This window comes from Felis catus, chromosome E1, assembly GCF_018350175.1.
Source record: "Felis catus isolate Fca126 chromosome E1, F.catus_Fca126_mat1.0, whole genome shotgun sequence".
Classification (NCBI taxonomy): Eukaryota; Metazoa; Chordata; class Mammalia; order Carnivora; family Felidae; genus Felis; species Felis catus.
In genome coordinates this window covers 44,611,568-44,633,190 of record NC_058381.1, presented here as the reverse complement: position 1 = coordinate 44,633,190, position 21,623 = coordinate 44,611,568, and the positions used below count along the sequence as shown (strand labels likewise).

Here is a 21,623-nt window from a genome sequence, read left to right as displayed (position 1 = left end):
GTGAAAACTAAAAAAAAAAAAAAAAAAAAAAATCACGTGGAACTTGTAGAACATAAAATTGTGGAATTGAAAAGTACAGTATCCGAGTAAAAAATTTACTGGTATACTAAACAGCAGATTGAAAACTTACACAAGAAGGGATCCGTACACATAACAGATCAGTGGGAATTATCCAACCAGAAGACAGAAAAATTGAACATAGAGCTGCTCAGAGATGAACATAGTGCTGGGGGAACAGTAAGTATGTATAATTCGAGTTCCAGAGGAGGTAGGGGGGCTGGAGCTGAGGAAATAATGACTGGATATTCAAATGAAAAAAATTTACAGATTGAAGAAACTCCAAAACTAGTAAGCAGGAGAAATACAACATGGTGAAAATGAATGCTGAAGAAAATCTTGCATGTAGCCAGAGGGACAAAAGATGCATTCCATATAAGTGAACATTGGTAATGTTTGGTGACTTCTTTTCTGAAACAGTGGAGGACAGAAAATAGTGGAATGGGATCATTAAAATAGGGAGTGGTGCCAAAAAAAGTCTTTAAAAATAAAGGTGAAATAAAGTCATTTTTAGATGAAATTGAGAAAAATCTGTTGGCAGAGTATGTACACTGAAAGAAATGTTAGAGAACTTTCTTTAGGATGAAAGTGAATAATACCAGTTGGAAGCTCAGATCAATGGGGAAGAAAAGCAGGGGAAGATCTACTTTATGAACAGTAAGCATAAGAAAGCTACTGTGTGTGTATTAATATTAGCAAATCGTTTTTAAGACAGGAATACCAGGGGCGCCTGGGTGGCGCAGTCGGTTAAGCGTCCGACTTCAGCCAGGTCACGATCTTGCGGTCCGTGAGTTCGAGCCCCGCGTCGGGCTCTGGGCTGATGGCTCAGAGCCTGGAGCCTGTTTCCGATTCTGTGTCTCCCTCTCTCTCTGCCCCTCCCCCGTTCATGCTCTGTCTCTCTCTGTCCCAAAAATAAATAAACGTTGGAAAAAAAATTTTTTTTTTTTTTTTTTTAAAAAAAAGACAGGAATACCAGAGATACAATTCTCAGACAGTTACCAGAGATAAAGAAGGACATTTTAGATAATGGGGTCATTTCACCAAGGAGACAGAAGAGTCATAAAGGTGTATGCCTCAAATACATGAAGCATAAAATATATGCAAATTAAAGGGATAGACAAATCCATAATTATATTTCAAAATTTTCACACTTATAACTCAGTAATTGACAGAATTACTAAACAACAAATGTGAGTGTAAAAGATCCAGACAACACTGCCAACTTGACCTGACTGATGTTCGTAGAACTCTACCTCCCCCCCCCCCCCCCGCCACCCTCCCCAACACCCACACTTCCCTTCTTGTGCAGAGTAGGAATAATACTGCAGGTCCAGATCCCCTTATCTGCATCTCCAAACTCCAAAGATCTGTGAGAAGCAGAAGTGGTTCTCCCTAAGGTCTCCATCAGGTCATTTGTTGACAAAATTTGACCTGAAGTGATACTTGATGAGACTTTACATTCTTAATTATGCATACCTTTTGAAGCAGAAATATTAATGTATTTGATTCTTTAAAATTAAAGGACTATTTTTGGGGGGCAGCATTTTAAGGTTGTTAGCAAAATTGAGCAGAAGATAGAGATTTTTTAATATACCCCCTGCCCCAGCATGGCACGCCTGCTTCGGGTAGTCTCCGTTGTCAATATCCCCCACCAGAGTGGTGCGTTTGTTACAGTTGAAGAGCCTGCAGTGACATATCACAGTCACCCAAGGTCCATAGTTTACATTACAATTCACTCTTTGGGTTCACACACTCTTTGGCTTTGGATTTATATTTAATTTTGAAGCACTTACCCAGAACATACAATGTGTGACTTTTTAAAAGTCTGTATAAATTTCCATAACACATGTGCCCTCAAGGGCCTTAGGTAGGAGTGGCTCTGTTTCTGTACCTCTTTGGAGTTGTTGATAATTAAGTATTGAGGAAGTACAATGTGCTTCTAACAGTGTTTGGTCCATAATAAACGGTTGGTAAAAAGCTTGCTGTTCCAGGCTGTGTTGTGTGTCTAGGAAACACCTATTAGCATAACCAGGTATCTTCCCTTGAGGGCTGCATGGTGGTACAACAGACCTATAACCGAGGAGTCTGGGGGGCAAGAATTCTCACTTCTAAGGGAGGTCGGGAAAGGTAATAGAGAAGGATGTACTGTATTTGCACTGAGTCCTTGTACATTTGCTGAAGGATGGTATTGAGAGTGAGTTTTGACAGGGAGGGTACTGCATGTAGGATATGAAAGAGGTTTGAGAGAGCCTGGTGTGATAGAGGAACTACAGATACTTTTCTTTGATGGACTGTTGGATGATGGGGCCAATTCATGATGGATTTATCTTAGTGAACTGTATACTTTACCCTGTAGGTGACAGGAAGCTGTAGATTGATGCCACATTTGGGTATGAATGAAATTTGCTTTATTAATGCTGGATAAACTTTTCTTCATTCTTTTTTTTAAACTTTAAAAAAAAGATTTTAAACTTACAGAAAAGTTACAAAAGTCGCACACAGTCTCCACATATCCTTTACCCAGCTTCCCATAGTGTTGTTAACTTGAACTACCGTTGTACAAAGACCAAAACCTGGAATTAAAATTGATAGAGTACTATTCAGATTTTATTCAAATTTCACTTGTTTTCTCACTAATGTTTTTGGCAGGGGGAGCAGGAGGAGAGGGTCCACAATCATAACTGCATTTAGTTGCCCTGTCTCTTTAAATCTCCTCTTAGTCTATGATTGTTCCTCAGTCTTTGTCGTCTTTCATGGCCTTAATACAGAAATACTGGTCTGTTATTTTGTGTAGTATTCCCTCAGTTAGAGTCATCTGACGTTTTCTCATTATTAGAGCTTGTGCACTCGTAAGGAACACCGCAGAAGTGCTACTGTGCCCTTCTCAGTGCACCATATTGGGGGTACATGATGTTGGTTGGTGATACCTTTTTTCACTTGGTTGAGGTGGTGCCTACCAGCCTTCCCCACTGTTAAGTCAGTATGTTTCCCTTTGTAATGAATGTATCTCCTAGGGAGTTACTATGCAATATTCTGTTGCTCATTATACTTTATTCCACAATTTTATCATCCACCAGTGGGTTTTGCCCACAACAGTTATTACTGTGGTGTTTACTAAATGGTGATTTTTCTGTTTTCTACATTTGTTAATTGGAATTCTGTTAGGAAGAGCTGTCTTTTCTCCCTCATTTATTTAGGTATTTATTCCGTCATTCAGTAATGTTTATATCAGAATAGGTTCATTTCATTTTATGGATTATAATCTGTTCCTATTTATGATTCATTCATGCTCCACTTGTCTCAATTTTTGGTACCAGGCCTCTTTCATATTGTTTCCTGTGTCTTTTCAGCATGCTCCCCTCGGTTATTGAGTATTCACTTTCAGGCACCAGAAGACATTCTGAACTCATCCTGTATTTTACCTGCTCCAGCCCTGGTTCTTTTTATTGGACAACAGTGTTTAGAAACCAAGATCTGAGTACTAGTTGTGCTCATTGCTACTTGGTGTCATTGCTTCTGGGACTTCCCAACAGTCAAAGCTGGGAAACACACATGTGCTAAAGCATGCATGCATACACATGTATCAGTGTTTATTTACCCATTTGTATATACGTTAAAAACTGTAAGTGCATATTAATACCAGTCCAACACCACAGCCTTCCTCATTGATACTCATTTTTATCACAGAAAGTAGTTTCATAGTTGCCATCTCATATCCTTGTGAGAAATGTATTTATTAAACAGAGTACAATATTGTGTACAATGTCTTTGCCCTATAATACGCAGTCAAAATACTATTTCCTGAAGTTATACTTAAATTAGTTTTTTTTCCTTATCCTTTTAAGAGTGATATGTAATTGTTTTGTAATGCAGTTAGGTTTTTGTTACCTCTTTAGAGTTATTCTAATACTGGTATTCCATGTTTTCTCTCCCAACACAATAATTGATCTTTATTATTATTTTTGAGTATGTGAAGCATTACTATAGTTCTAAGAATCCAAGCTGTACAAAAGACCATCATTCCTACTGCCTTGTTCCCATTTTCCCATTCGTTCCATTCTGTTCCCACTTTCTTTAGGTGGCCATTTTCATTAGTTTTTGGATTACCTTTCTTTTGTGCAAATGAGCAGGTAACAAGTATATTTTCTTATATACCTGTTTTTCTTCCAGGAAAGGTAATTACTGGGTGAATATTTGAAATTGAAGTTCTCTTGTTTGTTTTAGCAAAATATTGCTTCTGTGGCTTTTGACAGATGACTTCATTATTTGTTTGTTTCAATTTGTAAAATAAGCCTTGCTCCTTTACCCTTTCCTTCCTTCGTGGAGTGATAGTGATAAGTCAGAGGATAAATGCTTTCTCAGAAGAAAGGCATGCTAAACATGTAAACTATTGCTATTTCTTTTTAAACAGTTCAAGGTATTATCTTCCTACCATTGGTTAAGCAAGAACAACTTCTTTTTTTGTTGTTGTTTGTTTGAAGTTTTGCAGTCACCAGGTTTAATGAATAGTGCATTGGCCCAACAAGGGTTTTGAGATAGAGAATAGAGGGGTAGATACTGGCTGGGGAATATTTGCTCTACCATATATATTTTTTTAATGACTAATTAGGACTATTAAGATAAATTGGACTGTGGATAAATAAGTTGAATAATAAGAATTTATGACTGCTTTTGCAATTACTTTATTTCTTTAGATTCCAGCTGCCTGTTTTCAGTGGTGTAGGTAAATATAAATCTTAGGCATTATGCTGGTTGAAATTTTTCAAAGTAAGTAAGTCTTGGGCGCCATGCTGGCTCTGTCGGAAGAGCGTGTGACTCTTAATTTCAGGGTCGTGAGTTCGAGCCCCACATTGAGTGTAGAGGTAACATACTTATATCCGTACATATATAAAATACAAACATATTTATATATGTACATATATAAAATGCAAACTTAAAAAATAATTCAAAATTATTTTCATACAATTGTATATATTTTAACCTCAGTATAGAGGCATAGGAAAGTGAGGCACAAAATAGTCCCATTTTATATATGCAAAAATGGAAGCCTAGCTAACTAACTTGATGGAAGTGGAATTTTCAGAAGGTTCCGCTCCCTATTTAGCACAATTTCCTGGCCATGTTGCTAGTTCGTGGAAATGACTGGTACACTGTTTACGGGCCAGCAATATTTTGGTGATTTTAAGCAAGACTATGTTGAGTATCATTGAGATGAGCTTGAAACATGAAGTAATTCATATAAAGTCAAAAAGTAATTTATTTTGATCCAGGAATAAAAGTTGAATTCTTTTCCATATACCTAGCCCTTTCAGTCAGGGAAGAAATCACTTCTAACCTTCCTTGCTACTTTTAACTCCCAAAAATTCACCCCCTGAACCTCTGCTTTTGGGAGAAGGGAAATTAACAGAAATTCTCTACTACTGCAGCTTTTCTGCTCTCTTCTTTCTGGCTCTGGGATGTATGTACCACATAAAATTCAAGAAAGCTCAGTAATAACTCCTGCTTTCTGGATAGGAAAGCCTTTAAATTCTTTGATCCTTTTTACAGTTTCTCGTTGGAAAACAGATATGAGTCATGTGTTAGTTTCCTGAAAATACTAATGGTGTAAACCACTGCAGTAGTAGTGATCAAGCTTAAATTAGTATGTGGGTTTAATATTTGTAAAGTGTTTATTAATGTATCTCCACTCTCTGTCTTTGCAGCCTTTTGGACTGCAGGATAGAGAATGTTTACTTTTACTTAAGGCAGTGTGAAGATATTTAAGAAGCTTTAAGTAAATTTACGTGTGTTGTGAGCTGTGGTTTTCTTTTTCCAGATGGAATGCTGTTGGAGGATGGGGTTAATATTTTAAGTGCTTTACGTTTGGGAATGAATGATGAACCTAGTTGCCCCAGTGCCCTGCTTTTGGATTTCAGTGTGATTATAGAATATCCCACGGTCCTCTGATTATTCAGTGCCTGCTTGTGTGATTGGGACTGGAACCTAGGCACATTTCCCTCTGTGAGGTTCATGCTCTTGACTGCTTGCTGTGTGCTGCCTTATCTGTGACAAACATTTCTGTGCTAAATCATGTTTTCTCTGTTGCCTTCAGTTTTAATTTGGGGACTGAATTGCCCCCAAATCGGTAAAATTCACACTGAAGATTTATGGCATTTAAGTATATATATGTATATGTATATGTAGGCATGAAAAAATAGGCTGTTTGCAGCAGTTATCTGTAGGTCATGTGATTATTGATGACTTGCGCTTTTTCTTCAGATTTTTTTTTTTATTTAAAAAAAAAATTTTTTTAACGTTTATTCATTTTTGAGACAGAGAGAGAGCATGAACAGGGGAGGGGCAGAGAGAGAGGGAGACACAGAATCTGAAACAGGCTCCAGGCTCTGAGCTGTCAGCACAGAGCCCGACGCGGGGCTTGAACTCACGGACCGTGAGATCATGACCTGGGCTGAAGTCGAACGCATAACCGACCAAGCCACCCAGGCGCCCCCAGATTTTTATAAGAAAGATAAATTTGTTTTGGGACCCCTGGGTGGCTCAGTTGGTTAGGCATCTGACTCTTGATTTTGGTTCAGCTCACGATCCCATGGTTGTGGAACCTGCTTGGGATTCTCTCCTCCCTCCTGACCCTTAGTTGAAGACTCTTGTTACTATGTAATTATTTTGCTAAGCTTCTGTTCCATGGAATCATGGAACTTACTATTAGTCTGTAATCATGGAACTTACTATTAGTCTGTAAGTAGGCACTTACTATTAGTCTGTTAAAATATTTTGGTTCCTTACCCTTCTTCACCCCAAAGCAAAAGCCAGTTCTCCTAGTTAATTTTCCTTTTTCCTCATTCATACGAGTTTTTTTAGGTTGATATCAGAAATTTTAGATGTTTCATTTAAGTGATGAAATGGTGCTGCTTTTCATTCTGGATACTGTTGGTTAAATGTTATAATGTATTTTTAACTTTCTTCTCCTTATTTAGATCGAGTCTGTTTCTCAGCCCCTGGAAAACCATGGTGCCTCTGGTCATTCAGAGTCATTGTCTACTAAATCATGTGGAGCATTGAGACCTGTCAATGGCGTTATTAACACGTAAGTTTTGTGTCTACTTCCTGTGCTCAGTAGGCTCGTAAATGATGAATTTGGGACTCTTAGTTATCCCTAGCCAGGACTAACCCTGGTTTAAAGTCAGAAACCTTATTGCTTAATAATATTGTGCATGCATCTTACAGTAGCAAGTATATTTTAATTAGCATATTAATGTGTTTCCCTTTTACTTACTGTAGCCTAAAATTAACTCACCATGGAGAAAAAAGAAAAGGTCCTACAGTTATTGTGAGTCGTTATGGTTGGTCCTAGTCTTGGTAGAATTCTTCAGAAGCGTGTACATAAAATCTTTTACTCTAGGACAGATTAGATCCCTAAAGGCTGTGTTTGTAAATCTGTATTTATGAAAGTTGAAGGAATCCCTCTACAAGTGAACAATTTGTATACATCCCTGAAAGTCGAATTTTATAGAAGAACTATTTCTTAGGTAGCCCATTAACATTTGCAGGATTAATCATTTTCTTACCACTTGCAGTTTTCTACAGCTAATTCTTCATTCATGCTTCTGTTGTAGAAGAGAACTTTATCACTTGGAACCTGAATTTGTCACTTACTGACTTACACTATTCAGACATGATGTTGTTGTCCACCAAGAGTCTTAAAGATCAGCACAGACACTGCATGCACGTGCACATGCACACATACACACTCACTCACTCACTCACTTAGATTAGTAGATACCAGCATCAAGAAGTGATGTGCATCTGTCCTAGAACTTGTTTGTGTCTGTGAACATGTGTAAGCAGAGGAGGTTGAAACGGTATCAAAGGCTTTGTTTCCTTGTCTTCTGAGACGTGAATATTCTTCCTTCCCCTTGTATAGTCTTCAGCCTATCTTGGCAGACCACATTCCAGGTGACATCTCTGATGCTGAGGAACAATTACAAAAAAAGCAAAGACTGAATCTAGTTTCTTCATCAACTGATGGCACCTGTGTGGCAGCCCGAACACGTCCTGTACTGAGCTGTAAGAAACGAAGGCTTGTTCGACCCAACAGCATCGTTCCTCTTTCCAGAAAGGTCAGTACTGGTGAGACTTGGTCACTGTTAAACAGTGAGCCAGATGCTCAGATAGAATTATTAGTCTTTTGCCAACTTTGGTTCATTTAACTAGTGTTTTCCAAACTTCACTAACCACCCAAGTTTCCTGGGGAGCTTGACAAAATACTGGGTTCTGAAGTTGGGCCTGGGACCCTTGTTCTCAGAAAAACAACTCCTAGATGGTTCTTCAGCCAGATTTGGAAACCACTGACTTGAACTTGTTAATAGAAATGGGGAAGAAGAGGTTTAAGTGCTGCCATCAACACTTTGAAGGAGGGTAACGTGCTTCCTACTTGTCCTGTTATCACTGAAAATGGCATGCTTTCCTTTCAAATAAGAGTCTCTCAGAATTTTTACATTAATGTGACTAAATGAATGGAGGTCAGTTAACAAGTGTAGGAAACTTTTGATTGCTGCCTCTTCAAATAGCACAGTTGGACTTCATTCCAAAACTGATGAAATAATACTTCAGTAAAATTCATACCATGCAGTGGTTAAGAGCATTACCTTTAAAGAGGATAAACTTGGGTTTGAATCATGACACTGCTACTTAATAGCTTTGTGATTTGGAGCACGTTTACCACCCCCACACTCCTCTCCCCGTATCCTTCCCTTCGCCCCAGGCCTCAGTGACCTCTTCGGGTGTTTTGACGGTTAAATGAAACGTATGTAACTTGCTCATTGGGATGTCTGGCTGATACGTTCCTGGTACAGAGTGGCTGTTACTGTTAGCACTTGTGTTGTTCACTCATTCAACAAATATTATTGAGCTCCTACAGTGAGCGGGGTCTGTTCTATGCTCTGGGAATACAACACTAAACAAAAACAGATAAAAATGTTTGCCCTCCTGAAATACTCGAGTGGGTAGAGACAGAAAATAATAAATTAGGTATAATGGTATGTCCTATAGCGTTAAGTGCTGGGGAGAAAAATGCAACAGATGAAGGGAAACAGGGACTGCCCGGGAGCTCCGATGGAATGGGGCCTGGAGGCCTTGCAAGGGGAAGGAAGAGACGGGGAAGGAGTGACTGGTGAAGTGGAAGGAAACTGAAGGGAGTAAGGCACATGGAAGACGAATGAAGAACGTGGGTCAGCGAGGAACAAGCGGTGGTGTGTGAGGTGCCGCAGGCAGGCCCAGCACAGGAAAGGTGCGAAGTGACCATCGTGTATGGCAGGGTTAGGGTTGTTCGAGGTCCGTGTGAGCTGTCTTGCTAACGGGAGGAGAGCGAAATTCTGCTTGGAGTGGAGTGGGTTCAGGAGAGAAAGGGGGCAAGGAGTTGAGATGTATTCAAAGCATTAAAGAGAACTGAATGCTTCAGTTGAGAAACGTTCTAGATAACTCAATATTGCTGTATAGGAGAGCGGAGAAATCACTTATTTGAAGGGAAATGTTAAGATAGAGCTAACTATTACAATACACTTGCTGATGAGAAAAGTGATAACGCAAGAAGAGGGGAGAGAATTGTCAGAACCATTACTGGTTAGACAGTGGATTATCGGTGCTTGGCTTGTTTTGTTATAGTGTGCAGTTGGACCGGATAACCTTGCCTTTATCTTTTTTGTTTTTAAGGAAAGCACAGTAAAAATTAACTATCAGATTGTACCATTTTTCTCATGTCTGTTCCTTAGAATGCCTGCATTACCAAAATAACAGAAAAGAGAAGGGTATTTGGCAAGTTTCTCACATTGACATTTGTGGTCTCAATTTTTTATGAATAGACCTATAAGTCAGAATTTTTTTCTCAGAGGTTAAAGAGTTGATATTGAGAAAGCAAGAAAACTGTATATTACTGTCAGATGTAAGAAAGTCGTTTTTGATCATGTCTCTATGCTTTTGACAACAAAAAAACCTCAACCAAACAAAAACAAAAAAATCTCAAGGGGTAGTAGTGTCCTTTCTCGGGGCAGTTTGCTAGTCTCACTGTGTCATGACATCTAGGGATTTTGTAAAAATTTTCTGTGGTGTAGGGTGGCCTCCTCTGTATGGTAGCAAACCTTCCCTGCTCTTGACAATAGCTTCTTCTGGTCCATGCCTAAAATCAAATGTACTTGTGAAGAGACATACAAAGCATACTAAAAGACCCTTTGATTCCAGCACTAGTTTCTTTTTCCTCCTCCTCCTCCTCCTCCTCCTCCTCCTCCTCCTCTTCTTCTTCTTCTTCTTCTTCCTCTTCCTCCTCCTCCTCCTCCTCCTCCTCCTCCCTCCTCCTCCTCCTCCTCTCCTCCTCCTCCTCCTCTCCTCCTCCTTCTTTAGTGTTTATTTTTGAGACAGAGCATGAGTGGGGGAGGGGCAGAGAGAGAGGGAGACCCAGAATCCAAAGCAGGCTCTAGCTGTCAGCACAGAGCCTGATGCGGGACTTGAACTGTGAGATCATGACCTGAGCAGAAGTCAGATGTTTAACCGACTGAGCCACCCAGATGCCCCCAAGCATCAGTTTCTAAAACACAGTCATCCTGACCTGCAAAAGTAAGCTACATGGTAAATAAGACAAACCAATTGAGTTCAGGAAATAAACCATTTGCTGGTTATAACAGAAATACTGGAGTTCTGCCAGTGTTGGAGGCAAAGGCCATTCTGTCTTGATTGCTCACTATGGCTCCTTGCTTGGTGATATTTGCTGTTGAGCAGGCATCTTGTCTTTTATCATTTTGAGGTGCTGGATTTGCCAAGCAAATTTATGCAGCACTGTGTTGAATCCCCAGTGTGCTCCAGGTATTCTTGTGGTTTCACTGGTGAACAAAGTGCTTGCCTTCATGGAGCTTACTTTCTAATGACAGAGCCTAGATAGCAAAGAAGGTAACAGATAAGCCATTCTCTGATATTAGTAAACACCATTGAGTTCATACTTTAATAAGATTTGCTTCCAAGTTTTTTTAAAAAGAATTTTAATAAAACAGGAACTACATCTCTCTGGATTAACTCAAATTACCCTTGTTATTGCCCTTCCCACCACATTTCTACCTACGCAGGATAGATGGTTACTAGTATATCTACAAGTAGAGAATGTAAAAAACACATGTTTAATGTCAATGTTACTGGCTTATCTACATATTTTAAATTATCTCTAGTGCATGCTAGAACCAAATATAAAACTCACTTTAGGGAACTCATTCAGTTTTACAGAGCAGTCATCTTAGTTGAATCACAGCTGGAATTTTATTCTATCAAGTTTTACCAGCATTTCTGAAATTACAATATATCTTATAGCTGAGATGTACTTTTAGTGTAGTAGCACATTTCTTTTTGCCTCTAAAAGTCTGTTTTTATGTCATTAGTATCTTAAATTCAGTGACTACAACAAAGGATTTAATAAGATGAACTTGTTGGAAATAAACAGGATTGAAATCTGTCAGTAAATAATGAAAGGCTTTAAATGACGAAACTGTTGACTTTAGGTTAGAGTTTTGAGCAGTGAAGTATCATAAGCTGTTTTTTTTTGTAAAAGATAAATGTACAGATAGTTTATGTTTGGAGTAGATTGGCGATAAGAGAGACTGGAGTCTGAAAGAAAGAAAGACTAGTGACAATAGTAATCCTAGTGGAAGTAATAGTCTGAAGGCTCCAAAGCTCTCAGGATGCAATAGTTTTGAAAACTAGTCCTAAGGAAGAATCACTAGGGTGTTGTGAGTATCAGAGTTGGGAGGGCAGAGAGCTTTGGGATTGGGAGAGTGGGGTTATCTTCCATGGAAATCTGTAAAGCCTGGGGAGAATGTGGAGGTTATTTCCTATTATTGTGATTTTATTGTAATATTAGTACATATGATAACAAGTTGCCCTTAATTGCTATTTATTATGTATTTCATCACTTTTGGGGGTCTGGTATGGTAGATGTTAGCAATTAGGCCAGTGAAGAAACACTCAAGTGACAAATTTTTATAACGTGTTATCACTATGTTTATTTCCTATCCTGCTGCTTCTATGAGGTATAGTTATAGCTCAATCTAAAACATTAGTTTCTAATATACTGAAATTTCAAATCAGTAAAAGTTTTAAAGGAAATGTGGGGCCAATATAGGTTTGCTTTTTATTTTGTTAGGTAAAGTTATTTTGTATATTAAGTATATCACAGTACAGATAGTATTTTTTTAATGCTTATTTACTTATTTTGAGAGAGCTTGTGCACATGAGCTGGGGAGAGGGAGAGGGGGAGACAGAGAGAGAGAGAGAGAGAGAGAGAGAGAGAGAATGAATCAATCCCAAGCAGGCTCTACACTCAGCGTGGAGCTCAATGCAGGGCTCAATCTCATAACAGTGAGATCATGACCTAAGCCGACGTCAAGAGTTGGACACTTAACTGACGGAGCCACCCAGGGGTCCCAGTACGAATAGTATTATAAAAGAAAAAATAACATGCCTTGAGATTTTTGGATTGGCCTTAATAGCATTTCTTTTTAATCTCTTTTTTGAGATCAATACAACTTTTTTTAATTCCAGTATAGCTAACATACAATGTTATCTTAGTTTCAGGTAAACGATATAGTGATGTAACAATTCCATACATCACCCAGTGGTCATCATGACAAGTACCCTCCTTGATCCCTGTCACCCATTTCACCCATTCCACCACCCACCTCCCCTTTGGTAACCATCAGTTCTGTATAGTTAAGACTCTGTTTCTTGGTGTGTCTCTGGTTTGTTTCTTAAATTCGACATATGAGTGAAATCATATGGTATTTGTCTTTCTCTGACTCATTTCACTTATTAGGATTATACTCTCTAGCTCCATCCATGTTGTTGCAAATGGCAAGATTCCTTTTTTTTATAGTTGAGTAATATTCCATATGCATGTGTGCGTGCGTGTGTGTGTGTACTTACCACTTCTTTATCCGTTCATCTGTCAGTGGACATTTGGGCTGCTTCCATAATTTGGCTATTGTAAATAATGCTGCTATAAACATAGGGGTAGCATTTCTTATCAGACGATTTGACAGTGTTCTGGTGTGATTTTGGAATTTTATAGTCTGTTGGAGGATAATTATGTAGGAATGTTTGCTCTGGGTTTTATTTTAAAGTTGGATTCTTTAAAGTGGTCCTCTACCACTTCCTCGTGTATCACACTTGAGGACATAACAGGACATTACGTATCAGTAGGACATTCTCTTGAGGCCTAGTGTCGTGACATTTGTGGATGAGAACTAAAGAACTAAAGTGATTTTGAGTTTGTATTAAAAGTGAGTAATTTGGTATCAAATAAAATATGTTCTTTATTGACAAGGGCTTCTTGTGATAAATTTTGGAAGCCTAACTTTTCAATACTAGTTGAACTTTTGGGCAGGAGCAAGAGTGCCATATGGAAAATTGTAGTTTATTATAAAACACACACAAAATAAATTTTGAAAGGCTGAGATAAAATACATAGAAGTTGAAGCTCTGATATTTTATTTGTAAACTGTCCTCAAGCTAAAAGAATTTTTTTCAGTGCTTGAACTAATACTCTGATTAACAGAGAATGACGAGTAGAGAGCTTTGGTACTAGAATTTTTCATGTCTACTGCATTGAGTTTCTAATGGAAATTCCTTCAGAGAGAATTAGTGTAATTTATAGTATTAAAGGAACAGAATTTCTCCATGTATGTATCTTATCTCTTCATTTGATTCTTACATATTTCCTACATTCATGTTATTTTGTGATGCAAATGAGATCTTTTCTGTTAGTGTTATTTCATGAGTGCTGTTGAGTTTTGTAATTGAACACTTCTATGAACTCTGTGTTCTGGTTGATTATTTTTAATTTTCTACATTGTCTGTCACCAGCAAGCAATGTGATACCTCTTTATACGCTTCTTACTCCTTTTCCTTGACTAGATACACTTCAGAACAGTGTTAAGAAATAGTTGGTTGTAGTGAGGCATGTCATTCCTTTTAGAAGTTCACTATTAACTTTGATGTAGGGTAGCTTCTTAAAATGAATTTGGATACTTTGCCATTTGCTATGCTCTGGAAAGCTTTAACGCATTTTTCTGGGAAGTATCAGTTTCTTTAAAATTTGTTGGAACTTAAGTCAAAAACCATCTGAGACTAACACCTATTATTGTACAGAAAATTGTGCATCTATCAGATTTTTCAAATTAAGTCATACAGAATTTTATGAAAGCATTCTTAATTTTTAAATCCTTGTTACCTGTGGTTATGTCCATTTCTCAGTCTTAATTATATTTGTCTTCTCTTTCTTCATTAATCCTGTCAGCAGTTTTCCTATTTTATTGGTCATTTCAAAGATCAGTTATTTGCTGGTAATTTCTGCTTCCTGTGGTCTTGATTTTTTCCCCCCTCCTCTCTGCCTTTATTCAAATGCTTGGTTAATTTATTTTCTGTTCTTCTGTAATAATAAAAGCACTTAACTTTTTGAATTTTCTTCTGAGTGTAGTTTTTGGATGGCATTCCACAGCCTTTGATGTGTGAAGTGTTCTTTTTGCTATTTGTAAGTTGCCATTGAGTTTTTGCGTTTTTTTCCCAAGAGTTACAAATTGAGTTTCCAAATTCTAAATGGTTTTTCTTTTTCAACCTTTTGTTATTTAATTACTAATTTTTATAGCATTTGGTTACAGTACGGTTTGTGTAGTTTCTGCTTGTATTTGTAGTCTGTTATGTTGATTTTTGTTTTAATGTCATTGGTGTCTAGTGTGGGGTTCTCTAGAGTCATATCTTAGTGACTTATGGCTTCTATCTCCAGTAGTTTTTGCCTTACATTCTACTTTCCTTGATACTAATGTTACGTAGTATGGGATTTTTCTCCCCCGTTTACTTTTAAGCATTTGTTTTCTGTGTGTTTTTTGAAACATCATAAAAGCAGATTTAGGTGGTGGCATTTTTTTTTTTTTTTTAATCTCAAAAAAGTCTTTGGTTTTCATGGAGATTTTATTAAATAGAAAAGTTTTCCATTTTATATTCATTTTTAAAACTGGATTTAAAGGCTTATTTAGGCTTATTTTGATTGTAACATTTCATTATTTATTGATAGTCCTCTTTATACCTTAATATACCCATTTATTGAGTTCTTAATTTGAATTTGTAGTTCTTCAGGATTAGAACAAGTTTGACCATGTTTCAGGTTCTTAGCTCATAACCTTTGTCCCTTAAAACTGTTCCGCTGTCTTTTGGCAGTGGGGGTGATTATTTGTTGTTTTGGCATAGAGTTCAGATGATCTTATTGTCATTCTTTTATATTGGTAACGAGTTCTGCTCTGTACTGTCCAGTTTGGTAGCTACCGTAGCCATATGTAACTATTTAAAATGAAGATAAAAAATGCAGCACAGCCACATTTCAAGTGTTCAGTAGTCACATGTGACTAGCCGCTACCATCTTTAAGTCACATAAATATTGAACATTTCCATCATTGCAAAACTGCAATGGATATTGCTGCGTTTTTTTTTTTATCTCACTCTATCAAGTTTTCTTCTATTATAGCTTTGGTTTGTGGTCTGCCTGAGTTTACAGGTACAAACTAAAGTATTCCAGTTATCTCTGTATTATTTTCTATCCTGTTTGTTTAGCTCTTACTACCTGCTCCTCAGTGTAATCATTAAATTAAACGCGGGAAGTGATTGGATTAGTTTGAATGCACATAATAAGTATTCAGATGTTAGCTGTTAACATTTCTTTCATTGTTTTCATCTCTTTGGTTCTCCCATAGTGTAAAGAAAGAAAGAAAAGTTTATTGCTCACGTCCTGTTTTAATTCTCCAGATCGTCAGTCTGACCTATAGTACCTCTTAGGTAGGTTCTAGTTCTGTTACCAAGGGTGGTTAAGATTTTTTTTTCTTTTCAGATTTTGTATTTCCTTTTTATGTCATCTTATTGCCTTTCATCTTCCCTGTTTCCGTGCCATAGAGCCTGTGTTGTCTTTGACTCTGTTGGAGATGTGGGAAGTTTGATTGTTTCACCAAACTTGTTTAACAGTTTTCCAGGGGTGTGTTTTTTCTGAATTTCTCAGATTTGTTTCCTTTTCCCTTGTTCTGCAGTATTCTACTCATAGTCCCCATGCTGAGGATTTTTTTCTTTCATTATTCTTAAAAAAATGAGTCAATTTATCCAGACTTTGTGTTTATGACTAGAAAAATTTAGTAGCTGGGTGTGTTTCCCATCCTAGTTCTGGAAGCTAGAAGTTTGAAATCAAGGTGGCAGCCCTTGCTACCTCTGAAGGCTTTCTAAAGAAGAATCCTTTCTTGCCACTTCCTGCTTCTAGTGGTTGCTAGCAGTCCTTAGCATTCCTTGGCTTGTGGCAGCATATCTCTTATCTCTGCATTTGTCTTTACACAATCATCTTCCTGGTGTGCCTGTGTCTTTGTGTTTTCACATGGTCTTTTTTTTTATGTTTATTTATTTATTTTGAGAGAGTGAGTGAGAGGGTGTGAGTAGGGGAGAGGCAGAGAGGGAGAGAAAAAATCTCAAGCAGGCTCCTCACTGTCAGTGCAGAACCTGATGTGGGGCTCGACCCCATAAACCATGAGATAATGACCTGAGCTGAAATTAAGAGTCGGATGCCACCCAGGCATTCCCACGTAGTCTTATTAAAGACACCAGTTGTTGGATTTAAGACTAATTCAGTATTACTTCATGTTAAACTAATGACATTTGCAAAATCCTGTTTACAAATAAGGTCACATTCTGTGGTTCTGGTTGGGCATGAATATTGATTGGGATGGGGTCTGGGGGTGGGGGGCACTATTCTACTCAGTACACTGGCCATTGGGCCTTGTCTCTGCTACTCATGTGATGGTTGAATCTTTTTCTCAATTCTAAATCTGGAAAGGTGTTATTACTAATTCAATTCCTGGGTTTCAGCAACTTTTCATACTTAGCATACCTGTGCTGTAGTTAGAAGTAGTTGGACTTCATTTTACTCCCACTGCCAATTTTCTGGAACTCTTTTGCACCACTGAATTTATTGTGTGAAGAATTTCAATTCCCTGAGTATGGAAAAATTTACCAGATTTAATGTCCTCCTTCCCTATTTTTTTTTTTTTTCAATTCTGTAAAGTACAAAGAATGATGTAACAAACATCTGTGTACATAACCACCTTAAATGTTACTAAGCTTGACTTTTTTCTTTTTTTTAATATTTAAAAGAAAAATACAATAAACATTAATGTTTCTTTTATTTTCTGTCGTCTCCTCTACCTGCTTCCTTCCCCAGAGGTAACCATTATCATGAATTTGGTATGTATACTCCCAGTTCAGGCACTTAGGTTTTTACTACACATCTGTGTATCCATGAGCAAAATGCAGTATGTATTGTTTAGTTTAATGTTCATAAAAAAAATTTATATAAATACCATCATGGTGTACATATTCTGCAACTTGGTGGGTTTTTTAAAATTCACTGTTGTCTTCTCAAGATCTCCGTGTTGGTAGGCATAATTTCAGTTCATCTTTTATAGAGTCCACATTTCCTTAAAAAAGACAGTGTTTGGGTGTGAGTATATCCATAACCTGTTTGTTCACTTCACGGCTCTAAATTTAACTTCTAGTTTGGGCTTAATCATTGTGTTCGTATCTTCTGTGTCCTTTGGTCTGCTTTCTATTTGTCTTTGCAATGTATTTGGTATGTAATATTGTATAAGTTTAAGATACACAACATGTTGATTTGATCATTGCTATTGCAGTGTGCCTGCCAGTTGTAGCCTTAGCTAACATCTCCATCATGTCACACAATGATCATTTCTTCCTTGTGGTGGGAATAATTAAGATCTAGTCTCTTAGCACATTTGATGTTTATAATACAGTAGTGTTGTCTCCATAATCACTGTACTGTGTATTAGATCTCCAGGGCTTCTTTATCTAGTAAAATACAAATTTATACTTTTAAACAACTTCTCTTATTTCCCTACCTCCCATTTCTTCTTCTTCCTCCTCCTCTTTTTTAATGCCTATATATTGATATAGTTCCAGGATGACTGGTTAGGTACATACAAGTTCATGGTTGTTACTTCTTCTTTGCCATCTTTCCTTTCATCATTATATTGTTCCCCTTTTGGTCTCTTAACAATGCTTTTACTTTAAATAGGGATCTTGGGGGGGGTGCCTGGGTGGCTCAGTCGGTTGGGCGTCCAACTTCGACTCAGGTCACAGTCTCGCGGTCCATGAGTTTGAGCCCCGTGTCAGGCTCTGGGCTGATGGCTCAGAGCCTGGAACCTGCTTCCGATTCTGTGTCTCCCTCTCTCTCTCTCTGCTCCTCCCCCATTCATGCATTGTGTCTCTCTGTCTCAAAAATAAATAAACGTTAAAAAATAAATAAATAAATAAATTAATTAATTAATTAAATAGGGATCTTGGTAAGTACTTGCTAGATACACCTTTTTCCATCTCTTTGTTTTCACTTTTTCTGTGTCCATTTGTTTTTGGTGTGTTTTTAAGAGGTGAATTAAACATTTACATTTACTCTGATTACTATTACATTTGGAATCTTTCTTCCATAATTTTTTTTTAAGTCTTCTCTTTGCCTTGTTTTTATGCCTCTTCTGCTGTTGGGTTACTTGAGTCTTCATTTCTTGCTACTTTGGAACAAGAGGACTTTAGAACTCCTCTATTTATGTCTGTATTTTCAAGTTTTTATTTAAATTCTAGTTTGCTAAAGTATAGTGTAATATTGGTTTCAGGAGTAGAATTTAGTAGTTCATCACTTACATATAACACCCAGGGCTCATCACAAATGCCCTCCTAATACCCATCCTCCACCCATAGAATGCCTCTTTTTAAAACATCTTTTTTTCTCATCTATTAATGATCTTTAATATTTTACCTTGAATTTCAACCCCACCCAAATCAGTCATCTGTAAATTCATACTTAACATTTACCAGCACGTTTGCCATTCTTATTTGTTCTGGAGCTTCTTACGTCCCACTCTATCCTTCTTGCTGAGCGCCTCCTTTAGTAGCTTTCCAGCAGCGATCTAGGAGTTGTAAAGCCAGTCTTTATTTTGTGTCTGAATGTATACATGTGTGTGTTTGTTTGTTGCTGTTTTAAAAAAAAAAAAAAAATTAATGTTTATTTTTGAGAGAGAGCAAGCTAGTGCAAGTGGGGGAGGGGCGAAGAGAGAGGAAGACACAGAATACAAAGCGCCCTCCAGGCTCTAGGCTGTCAGCACAGAGCCTGATGTGAGGCTCAAACCCACGGAACCTCAAGATCTTGACTGGAGTTGAAGTTGGACACTTAACTAAGCCACTCATGTGCCCCTACATATGTGTATTTGTAAATATGTACAGTTATAAATTGCCTTTATTCTTGAGTGATGGTTTAACTGCATGTAAAATTTTTATATTCAGCAGTTTGAAGATACTTCATTTCCTTCCAGTATTTATTATTGTTGATGAAAATTCTGATGTCAGTTTGTCCTTTTATAGTTTATCTGTACCTTCTCTCTAGTAATTTAAATTCCCCAACTCCCTACTTTCAGTTTTGTTTTTATGTTTTGCAGTATTAAGGGTATATTTAGATGTATGAATTAGTTTTTAGCCACTTAAGGTCTTGGCTTACACCCTCATTCTCAGTTCTTGTCTGTCTTGGGTTTTGAAAATTTGAAAATTGTTAATTTCTTTAAACTTTTCCTCTCTTTTTTAATACGGTATTGTATTATTAGATTGTCATAGATCTTGCCATTCTCTCTTTCTTTGTACACTTCCCATTTCCATCTCTCTGGCTTGTTGTGTTTTATTTCTGTTGTCTTCTTGGACTCTTCCACCTAGTCATCAGGGTTCTCTCCAGCTGTATTTACTTTACTATCGAACCTGTCAGTTTGGATTTTTTTGTATTTTGGTCTTTTACTTGAGTGTGTGCTTTTCATTCAGAATTTGTGGTTACTTTCAGAAACATCCTTTTTCTTTTTTTTTTCATCATTTCCTGTTCTTTTATGATGTTTATTCCTTCCTTTATCTCTTTGAACAACTTTAATATACTTATTTTAAAATTGCTTTCAGGGGCGCTTGGGTGGCACAGTCGGTTAAGCGTCCGACTTCAGCCAGGTCATGATCTCGCGGTCCGTGAGTTTGAGCCCCGCGTCGGGCTCTGGGCTGATGGCTCAGAGCCTGGAGCCTGTTTCCGATTCTGTGTCTCCCTCTCTCTCTGCCCCTCCCCCGTTCATGCTCTGTCTCTCTCTGTCCCAAAAATAAATAAAACGTTGAAAAAAAAAAAAAGAAAAAAAAATTTAAAATTGCTTTCAAATTATTCCATTTCCAGGGGCACCTGGCTGGCTCAGTCAGTAGAGCATTCAGCTCTTGATCTCAGGGTTGTGAGTTGGAACTCCATGTTGGATGCAGAAATTACTTTTAAGAAATTAATCCATTTTTAGCTTCTTGAGGACAGATTCTCCCCATTTTTGCATCTGCTGACTGCATCACATCAGTCTGTTTTGTATGATTTGTAATCTTTCACAGTGAGCTCATCTGGGGCAAGGGTTAAGGAAGGCATGTTTTCTGTAGGAGTCTTGTGTGATCCCTGGACTGTGGAAGTGTCCTTAATGCACAGTTTTCCATTGGTCATCTTTTCCTTTTTTTTTTTTTTTCTTTTTTTAATTCATTTGGAAATAATCCGCTTTGCTACACAGTAAGCTGTCATATATTCTTTGGTCTAGTTCTCTTGTTTAAGTTTTCTATATCTTAATTATTGTAACTTTAAAATAGTTTTAATATGTGGTAAGGCAAATTACTCCCCTCTATCTTTGCTTATCAGAAATTCTATGGGGACTTTTCCCTTTAAGCATATATTCTTTCAGTTGCAGTTTTTAAGGTTATTTAACTCTTGTTTGCCTTTCTCCTTCCCCACCAAAACCTTACTGAGTTTAAAATTATAGGTTAATTTATAGATTATTAATAGCTGTAAAAATTAAGCTTTGTGTTTACGGGGCGCCTCGGTGGTTCAGTCGATTGAGCATCTGACTTCAGCTCAGGTCATGATCTAGCAGTTCGTGCGTTCAGGCCCCACATCGGGCTCACAGATGTCAGCCTGTCAGCGTGGAGCCTCCTTCAGATCCGCTATCCCCCTCTCTCTGCCCCTCCCCCGCTTGTGATCTCTCAAAATAAATAAATAATAATTTAAAACTTTGTGTTTACAGGTTTTAAGCTTAGCTAGAGTATTTTTTATTGTTACAATCAAGAATAGAATCTTTTTTTTTCACTTACATGTTTCTAAATAACAGCCATTTTTAAGAAGACCTGAGGTGAGAGGAATGACAGTGGAACTAATAGAAGAGCCAAGCGCAAAGGCCTGTGATTTAGAATTTTGCCTGCCATATTGAGAAAATAGCAAAGCAGTCAGAGGAACTGAGCAAGGAGAGAAGTGGGAAATAAAAGGAAATGCAGTCAGAGAGGCAATAGAGGTGACAGATGGTATAAAGCTTTTGTGTGCACCATTGCAAGAACTTTGGCTCTTATTCCTCATGAAATGACAAGCCTTTGGAGCATTTTGAGCTGAGGACTGGTAAGCCAAGGTT

General features: G+C 37.7%; 1 protein-coding gene across 5 annotated transcripts in view; it reads left to right on the top strand.

Moving 5' to 3' along the window:
* The window catches only part of KANSL1 (KAT8 regulatory NSL complex subunit 1), a 180,763-nt gene that overhangs the window by 138,485 nt on the left and 20,655 nt on the right, over window positions 1-21,623 (top strand). For all 5 annotated transcript variants that reach the window (XM_019818040.3, XM_045044286.1, XM_045044287.1 and 2 more), the window contains 2 exons: window positions 7,032-7,141; window positions 7,979-8,174. In XM_019818040.3, the coding sequence (XP_019673599.1) occupies window positions 7,032-7,141; window positions 7,979-8,174 (306 nt within the window). The remainder of the gene's footprint in view (window positions 1-7,031; window positions 7,142-7,978; window positions 8,175-21,623) is intronic.